At 44.4% G+C, this 19626-nt stretch overlaps 1 protein-coding gene across 5 annotated transcripts in view; it reads left to right on the forward strand.

Annotated features, from left to right (window-relative positions):
- The window catches only part of acss2l (acyl-CoA synthetase short chain family member 2 like), a 204128-nt gene that overhangs the window by 143869 nt on the left and 40633 nt on the right, over nt 1–19626 (forward strand). For all 5 annotated transcript variants that reach the window (XM_068031267.1, XM_068031269.1, XM_068031270.1 and 2 more), the window contains exon 3: nt 6573–6664. In XM_068031267.1, the coding sequence (XP_067887368.1) occupies nt 6573–6664 (92 nt within the window). The remainder of the gene's footprint in view (nt 1–6572; nt 6665–19626) is intronic.

The following is a 19626-nucleotide window of genomic DNA, read 5'->3' on the forward strand; positions in this document are numbered from 1 at the left end:
CTCTAATCACTGGAATAACAGGGTTCTCTACTCACTGGAATAACAGAGTTCTCTACTCACTAGAATAACAAGGTTCTCTACTCACTTGAATAACAGGGTTCGCTACTGACTGGAATAACAGCGTTCTCTCCTCAGTGGAATAACAAGGTTCTCTATTGACTGGAATAACAAGGTTCTCTACTCCCTGGAATAACAGAGCTCGCTGCTCAGTGGAATAACAGGGTTCTCTACTCAGTGGATATACAGGGTTCTCTACTCACTGGAATAACCGGGTTCTCTATTCAGTGGAAGAACAGGGTTCTCTACTCACTGGAATAACAGGGTTCTCTACTCACTGGATAACTAGCTGCTCACTCCCTGGAGTAATAGGGTTCTTTACTCCCTGGAATAACAGAGCTCGCTGCTCAGTGGAATAACAGGGTTCTCTACTCAGTGGAATTACAGGGTTCTCTACTCAGTGGAATAACCGGGTTCTCTATTCAGTGGAAGAACAGGGTTCTCTACTCACTGGAATAACAAGGTTCTCTACTCACTGGATAACTAGCTGCTCACTCCCTGGAGTAATAGGGTTCTCTACTCCCTGGAATAACAGGGTTTTCAAGACACTGGATTAACAGCTCTCTACTCACTGGAATAACAGGCTTCTCTACTCACTGGAATAACAGGTTTCCATACTCATTGGAATGTCAGCTCTCTACTCACTGGAATAACAAGGTTCTCTGCTCATTGGAGTAACGGCTCTCTACTCACTGGAATAACAGTGTTCTCTACTCACTGTAAGACTAGCTGTTTACTCCCTGGAAAGCAAGGTTGCCTACTCATTAGAATGTCAGCTCTCTACTCACTGGAATAACAAGGTTCTCTACTCACTGAAATAACAGTGTTCTCTATGCACTGGAATGTCAGGGTTCTCTACTCACTGTAAGACTAGCGGTTTGCTCCCTGGAGTACCAAGGTTCTCTGCTCACTGGAATAACCGGGTTCACTACTCACTGGAAGAGTAGCTGTTTACTCCTTGGAATAACAAGGTTCTCTGCTCACTAAAATTACAGAGTTCTCTACTCACTGGAATAACAGGGTTCTCCGCTCACTGGAATAACAGAGTTCTCTACTCACTGGAATAGCAGGGTTCTCCACTCACTGGAATAACAGGGTTCTCTACTTACTGGAGTAACAGAGTTCTCTACTCACTGGAATAACAGGGTTCTCCACTCACTGGAATAACAGGGTTCTTTACTTACTGGAATAACAGGGTTCTCTACTCACTGGAATAACAGGGTTCTCTACTTACTGGAGTAACAGAGTTCTCTACTCACTGGAATAACAGGGTTCTCCACTCACTGGAATAACAGGGTTCTCTACTTACTGGAGTAACAGAGTTCTCTACTCACTGGAATAACAGGGTTCTCCACTCACTGGAATAACAGGGTTCTCTACTCACTGGAATAACAGAGTTCTCCACTCACTGGAATAGCAGGGTTCTCCACTCACTGGAATAACAGGGTTCTCTACTTACTGGAGTAACAGAGTTCTCTACTCACTGGAATAACAGGGTTCTCCACTCACTGTAAGACTAGCTGTTTACTCCCTGGAATAACAAGGTTCACTGCTCACTGGAATAATAGCTCTCTGCTCACTGGAATAACAAGGTCCTCTACTCACTTGAAAACTAGCTGTCTATTCACTGGAATAACAGAGTTTTCTACATACTGGAATAACAGCTCTCTACTCAGTGGAATAACAAGGTTCTCTACTCACTGGAATAACAGCTCTCTACTCATTGGAATGACAGATTTTTCTGCCTACTGGAATAACAGCTCTCTACTCACTGGCATAACAGGGTTCTCTACTCACTGGAATAACACAGTTCTCTACTCACTGAAATAACAGGTTTTTCTACTCACTGGCATAATAATGTTCTCTACTCCCTGGAATAACAGGGCTATCTACTAACTGGAATATCAGGGTTCTCTACACTAGAATATCAGGGTTCTCTACTCCCTGGAATATCAGGGTTCTCTACTCACTGGAATAACAGAGTTTTCTACCTAGTCGAATAACAGCTCTCTACTCACTGAAATAATACAGTTCTCTACTCACTGAAATAACAGGGTTCTCTACTCACTGGAATAACAGGGTTCTCTACTCACTGGAATATCAGGGTTCTCTGCTCACTGGAATAATAATGTTCTCTACTCCTTGGAATATCATGGTTCTCTACTCACTGGAATATCAGGGTTCTCTACTCACTGGAATATCAGGGTTCTCTACTCACTGGAATATCAGGGTTCTCTACTCACTGGAATAACCCAGTTCACCACTCAGTGGAATAACGCAGTTCCCTACTCAGTGGAATAACAGGGTTCTGTACTCTGTCGAACAACGGATTTCTCACTGAAATAACAGTTCTTTCCTCACTGGAATAACAAGGTTGTCTATTCACTGGAATTACAGGTTTATCTACTCACTGGAATAACGGAGTTCTTTACTCACTGGAATAACAGTTCTCTACTCACGTATCTCATATATGTAATCTTATATATACTTCAGCCATACGCTATACACAGTGTATCTCAGGTGTCAGCCCTTGGCTCAGTGGTAGCACACGTGCCTCTGATTCAGAAAGTTGTGCGTTCACCCTCAACTCCGACACTTGAATACATAACTCAAGCTGACACCTCAGTGCAATACTAAGGGAGTGCTGCATCTCCTCAGATGAAACATTAAACTGAGGCCCCAACTGCCCTTTTGGGCAAATGCAAACAATCCAATGGCACCATTCGTCAAAGAGCAGAGGAGTATTCCCAGTTTCCTGACCAATATTTATCCCTCGGCTGACATCACTGAAACAGATTATCTGGCCCTGTGTTTTACTGCTGTGTGCAAATTGAGACATTCTGAGGTTGTGAAAGGTGCTAAATAAATGCAAGTTCATTCCTTTCCATCATCTAATATATTCTCTGGATCGAAAATGTAGTAAAGTACTATCCTGGTAACTGATTGAGTAAATAACATCATGTGGTGTGGCTCAGAGCCATATGGACCGGAATAGTTCCTTAACTGGAGTGGAATTAGCTGACCTCAGACATAAAGTGAATTAAATAAACCAACCAGAGTTCCTGCTTGTGAAAACTATCCAATGGACCCTGTTGGAAGTGATGAAGACAGAATTGAATTTAACAATACCAGCTTGTTTGGTTGAACATGGTCATTAAAGTAGTTGTGTCTCTGATGCTGTAGTTATCCTTAGATGAGTAGGAACTTGGGAACATAGGAACATAGAAAATAGGAGCAGGAATAGACCATTCGGCCCCTCGTGCCTGCTCCGCCATTCAATTAGAGCATGGGTGATCTTCTACCTCAATGCCATTTTCCTGCACTATCCCCATATCCCTTGATATCTTTAATATCTAGAAATCTATCGATCTCTATCTTGAACATACTCAATGACTGAGCATCCACAACCTCTAGTGTAGAGAATTCCAAAGTTTGACCACCCTCTGAGTGAAGAAATTGCTCCTGATCTTAGAATAAGAGGTAGGCCATTTAGGACTGAGACTGTGTCCCCTGGTTCTAGACACCCCAGCCAGGGGAAACATCCTTCCTACATCTACCCTGTTGAGCCCTGCAAGAATTTTGTATGCTTCAATGAGATCACTTTCATTCTTCTAAAGGCCCAGTCTCCTCAATCTCTCCTCAAAGGACAATCCCATCATCTCAGAGATCAGTCTGATGAACCTTTGTTGCACTTCCTCTATGGCAAGTAAGGAGACCAAAACTGTACACAATACTCCAGGTACGGTCTCACCAAGGCTTCAAACAGTTGCAGCAAGGAGGAGAAAAGGAAGTCAAATGCAGGAGGATATGAATATTAACAAGCTGGTCTGGTGTTTAATTAACCAGCACCATCTTGACAAGCATGAATAAATTAGGATTTGGGTTAGACTTTACACCCAATAATAGTGAATGAGCAGAAAATGTAGCAGTTCAAATGTCTACTTACGGGTGCACATGGAATGATTTGTGAGCTACGACTGTCCCTACCATAGCCTTTTGCTAGTATAATTGAAGGGGTCCTGCTCTTCACTGTCCACATCAATGTTCCCTGAGACTTCTCCCTGAACAAAAAAAAAATCTCCAAATCCAGTGAACCTCCTGACTTTGACCTAAACCCTCCTCTATCAAGGAATGACCACAATCAGTTTCAATACACAATCCCAAATCTATGTATCTGCTAGAACCATGCAATTTACTAGAACCTGCAGAAGCAATTAGCCTTCACTGAAATTAATGAACACGTTTTTAATTTGAAAGCAAGTTTGAAAATGGATCATCTTCTATGACACAATTAAGGCATTTGAAGTCATTTGAGAGTAATATACTGCACTTGAACTTTTAGCCTATGTGAACGTAGTAATGCACTGTGCTTGAAATATAAGACCTTGGGAACTTAGCAGAGGTGCCAGATGAAATACTGCACCAAACCAGAACCCTTATTTACTGAAGGTCACTTGTCATATTGTTGATCACTGGTCGGCTTTATCTGTTGTTATCGAACAAAGAGCTGTATCACTTTTACAGACCATGGTTTCAGCAAGTCCTTGAGTTATTCAAGGCCTTTCATTGTAAAGATATTTTCAACCTGTAACTAGGATGTTTCAGTCTTTTATTCTATAACATTTTATAACAATTTTATTCTTTAAATGAATGCACACAACATTGAGCAACAGGCAGCAAATTTACCTACCCACTGGACTAAATTTATTTGTCCATTTTTTGAATCTTATGCAGTGGGCAACTGCCAAAAAAGATTTTCTGTGTGACTAGAGGTGTGCTTAATTTTATGTGCTGCCTGATATAAGTGACTGGAACGTGATAATCGAGTGATATTAACAGGACACCACTTGCAGACTTTTGACACACTTCACCGAAGTTACAGCAGCATTATGCTGGAAAGCCAAGGATTTTTGACCCCATAGTTTTTACTGAGGTTTGCGACTGCATGTAGAGCAGTCTAACCAAGGCTCCTTCAAGGATCCGAAATGGGAAAGGTAAGTTTGTTCAACCAAGAGGGGCATGAATTGCCATTTGCCTTCACAAAATTCTTTCCACCTTTGTGGCCTATCCCTTCCTCAAATAAATTTGTCCTACTCACTTTGTGGAGGAACCATTGGATTTCCCACCTCCTCGATTAGAGAGATCCCTGCCCATAATCCAAAAATGAGGGCAGCTCTCCCCCAGCATGCTAATGAGATCTGACCATAAAAATTGACTGGGCTCTTACTGGTGATATTAGGTGGGTAGCAGGCTTGCTCTGCCCTGTGTCTGCCCTATGACTGACCAAACTGCAGATTGACCCCACTATGTCCTGCAATGAAGGGCTTTCCACCAAGACCATGAATGAGGAAGAGAGGCCAATATAAAGAGCACTTTACCAAAAGCAGCAGTAGCAGTGGAAAGAAGCAATAGGTGCCCTAGGATCTAGATTTGGCAATATTCAATAAAACCACCTTCTCCAACCAAACAGTAAAGAGGTGGCCCGCTGTTGTAGTCCTTACACTTACACAAGCACCCTTGTTCTTAATGTCAACCAAGTGGCCTACCCTGTTCCCTTTAATTTTGGTTCAGGAGTAACACTGTTGCCTCTGTGTCAGATGGTCTGAAGTGTCGAGACACTTCAGCACATAATCTAGGATGATATCTCACTGCAGTATTGAGGTGACATTGTTCAGATGAAATGTTACCCTGTCAGATAGATATAAAAGATCCCATGACAATATTTGATGAAGAGTAGAGGCAGGTCTCTTAGAAGCATTAGTTCGAACTTTAAAAGAACACCTTTTACTGAGCCAGAACTTTTCCAATTTTATGCTGAATTATGGGCTGTTCTTGCCTCAAATATTCATCCATTGTAACCAGCTAAAGGAGGACATTTTCATCGTGAATCAAACACATATCCCAGGCGCTAACACTGTACCCGAGGTGAACTTCATTAAATTCGGAGCAGGCTCCATGGAAGAAAGTGGATGGAGATTGCTGTCCTGGTGGCTACGTACCTAGCTAAATCTCAGCAATCAGGAGAATCCTCGGCTGGATGGTCAATCAGCCGATTACAAACAAGACAATATTAGGCATGACAACTGGCTTCAGCGCCACTAGGTTAAAGAGGGGGAATTTGGCTTGGGCTCCTGCTTCTGATTGCTTTACAATAACCCCTGCTGAAAATACATGGATTTCAACGTTAGGTGAGGATAGGATTGAGTTTTACTCTGGTGCCTACTCGATTGAAGCATCTGCCAACATTCAGTCATGGGCATAACATGAACAATGGCCACTTGGATGAGGTACTGGAGGGCAAACAATGCCAATGGGACCAAACTTGAGATTGGACCTCCAGCTTAAGGGAAAAAGGTGGGGGAAGAAAATCAGTGCGATAAAAAGGAGAGAATTGAAATGTAGTGTGTAATAATCTGAAACGTTTAGTTGATTTCAGGACGGGATGGGGCAGGGGGGGTGATATTGGAGGTGTAACTTTTTTCTTAATCAGGATAATTTTTGAATTATTGTTCCAGGGAAGGAAATGAGCCCAATGACTGCTCCACCATCACCTACTCTCAGCTCTTAAAGGAAGTCTGCAAGTTTGCCAATGTCCTACGGACTTTAGGTGAATAATCCCTTTTTCCAGACTGCAATAGGGAGCTCTTATCTTATCCACGCAAGTACGGAGCTCAGTTAATCCAGTGAGTAAGTCACTGTTATTCCAGTAAGTAGATTTCTGTAATTCCAGTGAGTAAATCTCTGTTATTGCAGTGAGGAGAGCTCTGTTATTTAGTGAGTAAGGAGCTCTGTAATTCCAGTGAGTGATTGTATATGTGGTGTGATGGCAGTCTGTTTCTAGTGTGAGTCAGGCTCTGTGATGGCATCAAGAGATACCACAAGAAAGGAAATGAAGGTAAAGGAAGAGGAGAAAATCAAACTTGACCTTCTACTATGCAGCTCCAAATGGTTGATAAAAGTTTCCTGAGAGAAGTTAGGTCCTAAAGAAGGAGGAAAGACAATCCAACCTGATTTTCTAAAAAAAATTAATTCTAAGAGTGTTTGCAATATGAAATGGAAAATTTTCACCCTCATCTTCCATTAAAAATGAAGTAATAGAAATGTATTTTTATGGTGTCTTAAGATGAACCTTTTTTGTGTGCATTTTACTTACATAGGATTATGCACAGAAACAGGCCAGTCTTCCCAGCTAGTCTGTGCTGGTGTTTATACTCCATGAGTCTTTTCCCATTTTATCTCAGCTTTACAGCATATCTTTCTATTCCCTTTTCTGTCATGTACTCTTCTAGTTATCTTTTGCCTCAACCACTTCCTATAGAGTCATAGAGTTATACAGCACAGAAACAGGCCCTTTGGCCCACAATGTCTGTGCTGGCATCAAGCCTATCTATTCTAATCCCATTTTCCAGCACTTGGCCCGTAGCCTTGTATGCTTTGGAGTTTCAAGTGTTCATCTAAATACTTCTTAAATGTTGTGAGTGTTCCTGCCTCTCCCACCCCTTCAGGCAGTGCGTTCCAGATTCCAACCACCCTCTGGGTGAAATTTTTTTTCCTCAAATCCGCTCTAAACCTCCTGCCCCTTACCTTAAATCTATGCCCCCTGGTTATTGACACCTCCACTAAGGGAAAAAGTTTCTTCCTATCTACCCTATCAATGCCCCTCATAATTTTGTATATCTCAATCAGGTCCCCCCTCAGCCTTCTCTGCTCTAAGGAAAATAACCCTAGCCTATCCAGTCTCTCCTCATAGCTGAAATGTTCCAGCCCAGGCAACATCCTGGTGAATCTCCTCTGCACCCTCTCCAGTGCAATCACATCCTTCCTATAGTGTGGCGACCAGAATTGTACACAGTACTCCAGCGGTGGCCTAACTAATGTTTTATAAGCTCCATCATAACCTCCGTGCTCTTATATTCCATGCCTCAGCTAATAAAGGCAAGTATCCCATATGCCTTCCTAATCACCTTATCTACCTGTGCTGCTGCCTTCAGTGATCTATGGACAAGTACACCAAATCCCTCTCACCCTCTGTACTTCCTAAGGTCCTAACATCCATTGTATATTCCCTTGACTTGTTAGTCCTCCCAAAATGCATCACCTCACACTTCTCAGGATTAAATTCCATTTGCCATTGCTCTGCCCATCTTACCTGCCCATCTATATCGTCCTGTAATCTAAGGCTTTCCTCCTCACTATTTATGACACCACCAATTTTAGTGTCATCTGTGAACTTACGGATCATACCTCCTATATTCTCATCTATATCATTAATGTACACTACAAATGGTAAGGGTCCCAGCACCGATCCCTGCGGTACACCACTGGTCACAGGCTTCCAATTGCAAAAACAACTCTCGACCATCACCCTCTGCCTCATGCCACGAAAGCCAATTTTGGATCCAATTTGCCAAATTGCCCTGGATCCCATGGGCTCTTACCTTCTTAACCAGTCTCCCATGCAGGACCTTATCAAAAGCCTTACTAAAGTCCATGTAGACTACATCAACTGCTTTACCCTCATCTACACACCTAGTCATGTCCTTGAAAAATTCAATCAAATTGGTTAGACATGATTTCCCCCTGACAAAGCCATGCTGATTATCCTTGATTAATCCCTGCCTCTCCAAGTGGAGATTAATCCTGTCCCTCAGATTTTTTCCAATAGTTTCCCTACCACTGATGTTTGACTCACTGGCCTGTAATTACTTGGTTTATCCCTATTACCCTTCTTGAATAATGGTACCATATTCTCTGTCCTCCAGTCCTCTGGCACCTCTCCTGTGGCCAGAGAGGATTTGAAAATTTGTGTCAGAGCCCCTGCAATCTCTTTCCTTGGCTCACATAGCAGTCTGGGATACATTTCATCTGGACCAGGGGATTTATCCACTTTTAAGCCCATTAAAACCGCTAATACCTCCTCCCTTTCAATGCTAATTTGTTCAAGTATATCACAATCCCCCTCCCTGATCTCTACACCTACATCGTCCTTCTCCATAGTGAACACAGATGAAAAGTAATCATTTAAAACCTCACCTATGTCCTCCAGTTCCACACATAGATTGTCATTTTGGTCTTTAATGGGCTCTACTCTTTCCCTGGTTATCCTCTTGCCCTTAATATACTTATAAAAGTCTTGGGATTTTCCTTTATCTTGCCCAGCAGCGTTTTTTCATGCCTCCTCTTCGCTCTCCTAATTACTTTTTTAAGTACCTTCCCTACACTTTCTATACTCCTCTAGTGCCTCCACTGTTTTCAGTCCTATGAATCTGCCAAAAGCCTCTTTTTTTTTCCTTATCCAATCCTCTATATCCCTTGACATCCAGGGTTCCCTGGACTTATTGGTCCTACCCTTCACCTTTACGGGAACATGTTGGCCCTGAACTCTCACTACTTCCTTTTTGAATGACTCCCACTGGTCTGATGTAGACTTTCCTACAAGTAGCTGCTCCCAATCCACTTTGGCCAGACCCTGTTTTATCATATTGAAATTGGCCTTCCCCCAATTCAGTACTTTTATTTCCGGTCCAGCTTTGTCCTTTTCCATAACTACCTTAAATATTACAGAATTATGGTCACTATCCCTGAAATGCTCCCTCACTGACACTTCACCACTTGTCCGGCTTTATTCCCTAAGATTAGGTCCAGTACTGCCATTTCTCTTGTCAGACTTTATACATGCTGGCTCAAAAAAGCTCTCCTGGCTGCACTTTAAGAATTCCACCCCCTTTAAGCCTTTTGCACTAAGACTATCCCAGTTGATATTGGGGAAGTTGAAATCCCCTACTATTATTACCCTATTATTTTTACACCTCTCTGAGATTTGCCTACATACCTGCTCCTCTATCTCTCCCCAACTCTTTGGAGGCCTGCAGTACACTCCCAGCAAAGTGATTGCCCCCTTTTTATGTTCTACCCATATGGCCTCATTTGAGGAACTTTCTAAGATATCATCCCTTCTTACTTCAGTAATTGACTCCTTGATCAACAGTGCAATGCCACCTCCTCTTTTACATTCTGTACCCTGGAATATTAGCTGCCAGTCCTGTCCTTCTGTCAACAATGCCTCTGTGATAACAATAATATCATATTCCCATGTGTTAATCAACGTCCTCAATTCATCTGCCTTATTTCTAAGTCTCCTTGCGTTAAAATAGACGCAATGCAGCCTTGCTCTATTCGCTTGTGCCTTAACAGGTCTATATTTGCTCTGCCTTCAGACTGACTTAATTTCTCTTCTATATTTGGCTGTGCATCACTCCCTACTGTACCTCCACTCTGTATCCCATACCCCTACCAAATTAGTTTAAACCCGCCCCCCCGACAGCACTAGCAAACCTCCCAGCAAGGATGTTGGTCCCGTTCCGGTTCAGGTGCAACCCGTCCAACATCTACAGGTCCCACCTTTTCCAGAAACAGACCCAGTGATCCAGGAAACTAAAGCCCTCCCTCCTGCACCATGTCTTCAGCCATGCATTCATCTGCTCTATCCCCCCATTCCTATACTCACTAGCACGAGGCACCAGGAATAATCCAGAGATTACAACCTTTGAGGTCCTGCTTTTTAATCTGCTACCTGGCTCCCTAAATTCTTGTTGCAGGACCTCATCCCTCTTTTTACCTATGTATTTCTACTATATTCCTATGGCAGCAAGTTTCACATTCTAACCACTCTGAGGAAAGGAATTTCTCCTTATTTACAAATTGGATTTATTAGGATCTATCTTGTATTTATGGTCCCTAGTTTTGGATTCTCCCACAAGTGGAAACATTCCCTTCCTTGTTGCTATTTGTTATAAATTCTGGTGCCATTGCAGCAAACATGCACCACTTTAGGAGTAAGTTCACAACAGCAGACATCAAAACCACAACCAAGGACAGGAAATGTTGAGCTTTGCCAGGGTACAATTGAAGAAACCAATTGTCAAATTAAATCAGCTAATCCACTCACATCAGGTAAACAGCCTGGTAATGGATACAGTAGCATGGTGCAAAAGTAAAATACTGCAGATGCTGGAAACCTGGAAAAATCAGCAGGTCTCGCAGCATCTGTGGAGAAAGAAACAGAGTTGACGGGCTGGATTTTGGTGTAGGAGTCAGGGCACCTGATGACAGGCTGAAAAAGCGGGGGGAGCCTTTTCCTGTCCCCACCCCCGCAGCGATTCTCCAGTCTTTTCACATCAAAGTTTCACGAGCAAGGATCCCCATCCCTTTAAAGATGGGGATCCCACCTCCATGAGCTGCTGGCCAATTACAGGGTTGGCAGTTCAGCAGTATCGGCAGCGCCACCAGGAGAGGTGGCCACTGTCAGTACTGCAGAGGCCTTGGACCCAGGCCCAGTGCTGGAACCCTGGACTAGAGGTAGATGAGGAGGGGTCACTGGTGCCAGTCTTGAAGACCCCGGTGAGGTGAGGACCGGGGAGGTGATCGCGTGCAGTCCAGGGGGAGGGGGTTCACAGGGAGTGAAGTGGTTCCTGGCAGGTGTCCTCCATGGGCCACAGATTGCCTACGGAGGAGGGACACCTCCCCCAAGCCCGCAGGGAATGCACCTCATGTTACAAGGTGGCCTCCCCGCGTGGCGGAGGCCCTACCCACTGCTGGTAAGATCCCAGCAGTGGCGGGAAGAGGCCCTTAATTGGCTGTTAATAGGCCACTTAAGGGCCTCAATTGACCTCTGGGTGGGAAGGCTGTCACTGGCCTATCTTGCCCCCGGGAAGATCGCTCGGCAACGGGCCCTGCGGTCCCCGTCACCCGCTGCAATACAGTGTGCCCCCCCCCGCCCCCCACCCTGGGCTCCAACCCCGTCTCAGGGGGGCTCATAAAATTGGCCAATGATTCATGTTGATAACCTTTTATCAGAACAAACAGTCTTTCAGGAAAGGAAATCTGCCTGGTTTGGCCCATAGGTGATTCCAGACCAACAGCAATGTGATTGACTCTTAATTACACTCTAAAATGGCCTATCAAGCCACAGTTGTATCAAACCGTTACAAAAAACAATAATAAGAATAAAAGCGGACGGACCACCCAGCATTGACCTAGGCAACAGACACTACAATGTCCAGATACCCAGCCCAGTTGACCTGGCAAAATCTTTCTCATCAACATCTCAGGACTTGTTCCAAAATTGGGAGAGCTGTCCCACAGACTAGTCAAGCAACAGCCTGACATACTCATACTCATAGAATTATACATCCCAACCAACGCCCCAGACTCCTCCATTACCATAATAAAAGCAAAATACTGCGGATGCTGGAAATCTGAAATAAAACAAGAAATGCTGGAATCACTCAGCAGGTCTGGCAGCATCTGTGGAAAGAGAAGCAGAGTTAACGTTTCGGGTCAGTGACCCTTCTTCAGAATTGTTAATTTTAAGTGTGAGGTTGATAAGATTTTTGTTAAGCAAAGGTATTATGGGATATGGAGTTAGGACGCAGATCAGCCATAATTTATTTGAATGGCTGAAGAGGCTAAATAAACTTGTTCCTGTGTTCTTTGCGGAGATGAAGTCCAGCCTTTACACTGAGGACACCATTACCATCCCTGGGTATGTCCTGTACCACAGCAGGACAGACCACCCCCCCCCCCCCCACCCCCACCCGGTCAGGAGGGAGTGACCCTTGGGAGTCCTCAACATTGACTCTGAACCCCATGAAGTTTAATGTCATCAGATAAAACATGGGCAAGGAAACCTCCTGCTGATTACCACCTACCACCCTCTCTCACCTTATCAATCACTACTCATCCATCTTGAACACCACTTGCAATAAACACTCAGGTTAGCCAGGGCTCAGAATATATTCTTGGCAGGGGACTTGTATGTCCATCACCAAGTGTGGCTTGTTGGCACTTCTACTGACCAAGTCATGAAAGACCTGGCTGCCAGACTGGGTCTGCAGCAGGTGGTGAGAGAACCAACACCAGGGGAAAACCTACTTGACCTCATCCTTGTCAGTCTACTTGCCACACATGCATCTGTCCATGGCAGCATGACCACTGCACAGTCCTTTCAAGTTTTCAAGATATTAAGGGGACCAGATAGGGTAGATGGAGAGAAACTATTTCTGCTCTTGGGGAGTCTAGGGCTAGGAAGCATAGTGTAAAATTAGAGCCAGACCTTTCAGGAGTGAAATTAGGAAACACTTCTACACATAAAGAGTGGTAGAAGTTTGGAACTCTCTTCTGAAAATGGCAATTGATGCCAGATTAATTGTTAATTTTAAGTGTGAGGTTGATAAGCAAAGGTATTATGGGATATGGAGTTAGGACGCAGATCAGCCATAATTTATTTGAATGGCTGAAGAGGCTAAATAAACTTGTTCCTGTGTTCTTTGCGGAGATGAAGTCCAGCCTTTACACTGAGGACACCATCCATCCTCTTGTGTGGCACCATGCTAAATCGATTGATTCAGAACAGACCTAGCAGCTCAAAACTGGTATCCACGAGGCACTGAGGGCCATCAGCAGCAGCAGAATTTTACTCCACCACAATCTGTAACCTCATGGCCCAATATCAAGCCCGGCGACCAAACCTGGTTCAGTGAGCAGTGTAGAGGAGCATGTTAGGAGCAGCATACCAACCAGGTGAAAGTACAATATAGGATTACATGCATGGTGAACAACAGAAACAGCATAGAACTAAGCAATCCCACAACCAACTGATCAGATCAAAGCTCTACAGTTCTGTCACACCATGTTGTGAGTCATGGTGGACAATTTAACAATTAATGGGACAAGGAGGCTCTATGAATATCCTCATCCTCAATGATGGTGGAGCCCGGCACATCAGTGCAAAAGAAAATGCTGAAGTGTTTGCAATCATCTTCAACCAGAAAAGAAGTGCCAAGTGAATGATCCATCTCGGCCTCCTCCTGAGGTCCCCAGCATCACAGAAGTCAATCTTCAGCCAATTCGATTCACTCCATGTGATATTCAAGAAACGACTGAGTGCACTGGTACAGCAAAGGGCGTGGGCCCCAACAACATCCCAGCTGGAGTACTGAAGATGTGACCTAGAACTAACTACATTTCTAGCTAAGCTGTTCCAATACAGCTACAACATTGGCATCATCCCAATGAAGTGGAAAGTTGCCCAGGTATGCCCTGTCCAAAGGACAAATCCAATCCGGACAATTACTGCCTGATCAGTCTATTCTCAATCATCAGAAAAGTGATGGAAGATGTTGTTGTTGACAGTGCTATCAAACGGCTCTTGCTTGCCTCAGTTCACTGAGCTCCAGACCTCATCACAGCCTTGGTCTAAGCATGGAAAAAAGAGCTGAATCCCAAGGGTGAGGTGAGAGTGACTGCCCTTGACATCAAGGCAGCATTTGACCAAGTGTGACATCATAGTGCCTTAGTAAAATTGAAGCCAATGGGAATCGGGGGGGGGGGGAGGGTAAACTCTCCTCTCGCTGCCCAACAGCACTGTGGGTGTACCTACACCACATGGACTACAGTGGTCACCGTCACCTTCCCCAGGGCAATTAGGGATGGGCAATAAATACTGGCCTTGCCAGCAACACCCACATCCCATGAATGAATAAGAAAGCAGATGCAGCTAATACTATACAAAATAAAATCTTAAACATCTATTTATGTCCAGAAAGTTCTTCCAAAGAAATTTTAAAAATAATTCTGTCTATTGGGAACGTAATTGTTATTTATCACATTGCAGAATATACATAATCCCAGCTGCGCTTGTACCCGTGGAGCTCACTAGTACAGTCTCCACCAGATGAAGCACCTGATTTGTATGCGGCCTGTGACTGAGTGCCTGTGTCACCATGGCCCATGTTGCCGAAACCCTGTGTAAGGGGGCCAATAATGTCACATTTTGAAAAAATAAACTCACAATTTATTTGGGAGTCCAGGCACTGACTGTGACCTGGACCCCCAAATCCACTGCACACCTCTTACCTGTAGGCACTCGTGCCCTTCTGGAGGCTGGTGTACCTCATCCAACTCACCATATCATCAGCCTCCAAACATCACACTGGGTTCCATTAGGCTCAAGGAAGTGGTAATTCCTTTTGTAGTGGTGCCCAGTCCCTTCAGCTTCAGTTTGGCGTGAACAGAGGTCCTGGCTCTAAACAAGGCCACTGTAAACTAATGTATAAGACTGGAATCTGGAGTATCTGCATCCCAGTTGACAGAGCTTCATTGAGAGTTTTCTAGAACAGCTGTCTAATTTGGAACCAATTTCTTTGAGGGCAAACAGCACTGTGCATGTACCTATACCACATAGACCGCAGTGGTTCAAGGAGTTGGCTCATCAACTTCTCAAGGGTAATTATGAATGGCAACAAATGCTGGCCTTGCCAGCGACCCTCAAATCACTTTAATGAATAAAAAAAGCAAATAAACATACCAAAACTGTGACTTTCAGAATCACTGCCTCAGGTTTGTGCACAACAAATGACAGGAGAAGTAATTTCTGGTTGGTTCCAGTCCTTCCCTCCAACCTATCTGGTTCTGACAGGTGATGCTTTTTATTCTTTAAGTTTTCTCATCCTTGTTTTCAAATCCCTCCATGGCCTCACCTCTCCCTATCCCTGTAATCTCCTCCAGCCCCATAACCTTTCAAGATATCTGCATTTCTCTAATTCTGGCTTCTGGAGCACCCCTGATTTTAATCGCTCCATTATTGGTGGCTGCGCCTTCAGTTGCCTAAGCTCCAATCTCAGGAATACCCTCCCTACACCTTGCCATCTCTCTACTTCATTTTCCTCTTTTAAGACACTCCTTAAAATCTAACTTTTTGACTAAGCATTTGGTCATCTGACCTAATATCTCCTTATGTGTCTCAGTGGCAGATTTTGTTTTATAATGCACCTGTGCAGTGCCTTGGGATCTTTTATTACTTTAAAGATGCTATATAAATATAAGTTGTTGTTGTTTTACCTTCAGTAGCTGGTGGGTGTTTTTCTTTTGTCTCCAAGCAAGGAGACTGTAACTTATTATTACTCTATTTTACTAAATTAGGAACGAGTTAACAAATCAAATAAATAATGTTAGACAGACATGGCAGGGCAGTTGGTGTGCTGTGCCTGCAGCACGTGGGAGTCGGTGGAAAGCATTGTGATCCTGGACAACCAGAATTGTGGTAATGTCTGCAGCTTGAGCAACTTTGGCTCAAGGCTGCTGAGCTGGAGTCCATGCTGCAGACATTGTGGGGCATCGGGTCAGGGAAAGTTGTCTGGACACTTGTTCCAGGTGGCAGTCACACTCCTTAGGTTATGTACAGCTTTAGAGTTGGTCAGTGGCCAGGGAGAAGAGAGTGTGACTGCGGGCTAGGCAGGTATGGAGATCAAGGATGTAGTGATGGAGGCACCTTGGCCCTCGACTTTGACCAACAGGTACGAGGTACAAGTCACAAGGACTGCAGGATGGATGGGCAAAATGACCATAGCATCATTGTGCAGGAAGCCATTCAAGTAAGGGGACTGAAAAAGAATGTGGTAGTCATAGGGGACAGTATAGTTAGGGGGATAGATCCTGCTCTCTGCAGCCATGGCAGGGAGTTCCAAAGGTTATGTTGCCTGCCCGGTACCAGGGTTAAAGACATCTCCTCATTGCTGGAAAAAAAGCTGTAGGGGAAGGATCCAATTGTCATAGTCCACGCAAAAACCAACAACATAGGTAAAACTAAGAATGAGGTTCTGTGGAAGGAGTTTGAGGAACTGGGTTCTAAATTAATAAACAGACTTAAAGGGTAATAACTTCTGGATTATTACCTGAGCCACCTGCAAATTGGCATAGGGTCAAGTAGATTAGAGAATTAAATGTGTGACTCAAAGAATGGAGTGGGAAGAGAGGATTTTGATTCATGAGGCACTGGCACCAGTACTGGGGAAAGAGGGAGCTGTTCCATTGGGAATGACTCCACTTAAACCAGGCTGGGATCAGTGTCCTGGTGAATCGTATAATTAGGGTGGAGGATAGGGCTTTAAACTAAAAAGGGGAGGGGCTCGGTGAAGGGAGATTTAGAAATCTAAAGAGAACAATTGAGGCAATAGTGCAGTATCACAATTTGGGTAAAGGCAAGCAGAGTGGGACAGGAAGGGGAAGAGATATTTATGGTAATCGTGCATCAATGAATAAAGTCCATGCACAGAATAGTAGTAAAAAAAGCTAAAGGCTCTTTATCTGAATATGCGAAGCATTTGTAATAAAATAGATGAACTAGCAGTACCAATAGAGATAAATGGATTTGATCTAACCACCATTATAGAGACATGGCTACAAGGTGACCAAGGTTAGGAAATAAATATTCTGGGGTACATAACATTTCAAAAAAACAGGCAGTATGGAAAAGAAGGAGGAGTAGTCCTGATAGTAAAGGATGACATAAGGACATTAGTGAGAAAGGATCTTAGTTCAGATTATCAGGAAGTAGAATCAGTATAGATGGAGATTAGAAATAACAAGGGTCAGAAAACACTGGTGGGAGTAGTTTATAGGCCCCCTAACAGTAGTTATACCATTGGAAAGAACATTAAGCAAGAAATAATTGGAGCTTGTGGTAAAGTCACTAGACTAGTAACCCAGAGCCCCAGGCTAATGCTACAGAGATTTGGGTTCAAATCCCAACACGGCAGATGGTGGAATTTGAATTCATTTAATTAAAATAAATCTGGAATTCAAAAGCTAGTCTGGTGGTGACCATGAAACCAGTGTCGATTGTTGTAAAAACACATCTGGTTCACTAATGTCCTTACCTGGTCTGACCTACATGTGATTCCAGACCCACAGCAATGTGGTTGACTCAAAAATTCCATCTGAAATGGCCTAGCACTCAATTGTATCAAACTGCTGCTTAAGAAAAGAAATGAAACCGCACGGACCACCCAGCATTGACCTAGGCACCGGAAATGACAATGGCAAACCCAGCCCTGTCGATCCTGCAAACTCCTCCTTGCTAACATCTGGGGGCTTGTGCCAAAATTGAGAGAGCTGTCCCACAGACTAGTCAAGCAACAGCCTGACATAGTCATACTCATGGAATCATACTTTACAGACAATGTCCCAGACACCACCATCACCATCCCTGGGTATGTCCTGTCCCACCGGCAGGACAGACCCAGCAGAGGTGGCGGCACAGTCGGGAGGGAGTTGCCCTGGGAGTCCTCAGCATCGACTCTGGGCCCCATGAGGTCTCATGGCATCAGGTTAAACATGGGCAAGGAAACCTTCTGCTGATTGCTGCCCCTGCTCCCCCCAACCCCGCCTCAGCTGATGAATCAGTACTCCTCCATGTTGAACAGCACTTGGAGGAAACACTGAGGGTGGCAAGTGCACAGGATGTACTCTGGGTGGGGGAACTTCAATGTCCATCACCAACAGTGGATCGGTAGCACCACTACTGGCCGAGTCCTAAAAGACGTAATTGCTAGACTGGGTCTGCGGCAGTGGTGAGGGAACCAACAAGAGGGAAAAACCTACTTGACCTCGTCTTCACCAATCTATCTGTTGCAGATGCCTCTGTCCATGACAGTATTGGCAGGAGTGACGACTGCACAGTCCTTGTGGAGACGAAGTCCCGACTTCGCACTGAGGGTACCCACCATCATGTTGTGTGGCACTACCACAGTGCTAAATTGGGATAGATTTTGAACAGATCTAACAACTCAAAACTAGGCAAAAGTGGGCCATCATCAGCAGCAGAACTGCATTTAACCACAAGATGTAACCTCATGGCCCAGCATATCCCCCACTCTACCATGACCATCAAGCCGATGCCAGTCTTCAGACAATCCAATTCACTCCACATGATATCAAGAAACAACTGAAGGCACTGGATACTGCAAAGGCTATGGGCCCTGACAACAGTCTGGCAATAATACTGAAGACCTGTGCTCCAGAACGAGCCGCACCCTAGCCTATATGTTCCAGTACAGTTACAACACTGGCATCTAGCTGGCAATGTGGAAAATTACCCAGGTATGTCATGTGCACAAAATGCAGGACAAATCTAACCCGGACAATTACCGCCCTATCAGTCTACTCCCGATCATCAGCAAAGTGATGGAAGGGGTCGTCGACAGTGTTATCAAGCGGCACTTGCTCAGCAATAACCTGCTCAGTGACGCTCAGTTTGGGTTTCGCCAGGGCCACTCAGCCCCTGACCTCATTACAGTGTTAGTCCAAACATGGCTAGTCCAAACAGCTGAACTCCAGAGGTGAGATAAGAGCCCAAGACATCAAGGCAGCATTTGACTGAGTATGGCATCAAGGAGCCCTAGCAAAACTGGAGTCAATGGGAATCAGGAGGAAAACTCTCCACTGGTTGGAGTCATACCTAGCGCAAAGGAAGGTGGTTGTGGTTGTTGGAGGTCAATCATCTCAGTCCCAGGATATCACTGCGGGAGTTCCTCAGGGTAATGTCCTAGGCCCAACCATCTACAGCTGCTTCATCAATGACCTTCCCTCCACCATAAGGTCAGAGGTGGGATGTTGGCTGATGATTGCACAATGCCCTCTGAAATGGCCTAGCAAGCCACTCAGTTGTATCAAATCGTGACTGCGATTCAAGAAGGCAGCTCACCACCATTAGGGATGGGAAATAAATAC

The sequence above is a fragment of the Heterodontus francisci genome, chromosome 5 (assembly GCF_036365525.1).
Source record: "Heterodontus francisci isolate sHetFra1 chromosome 5, sHetFra1.hap1, whole genome shotgun sequence".
NCBI lineage: Eukaryota > Metazoa > Chordata > Chondrichthyes > Heterodontiformes > Heterodontidae > Heterodontus > Heterodontus francisci.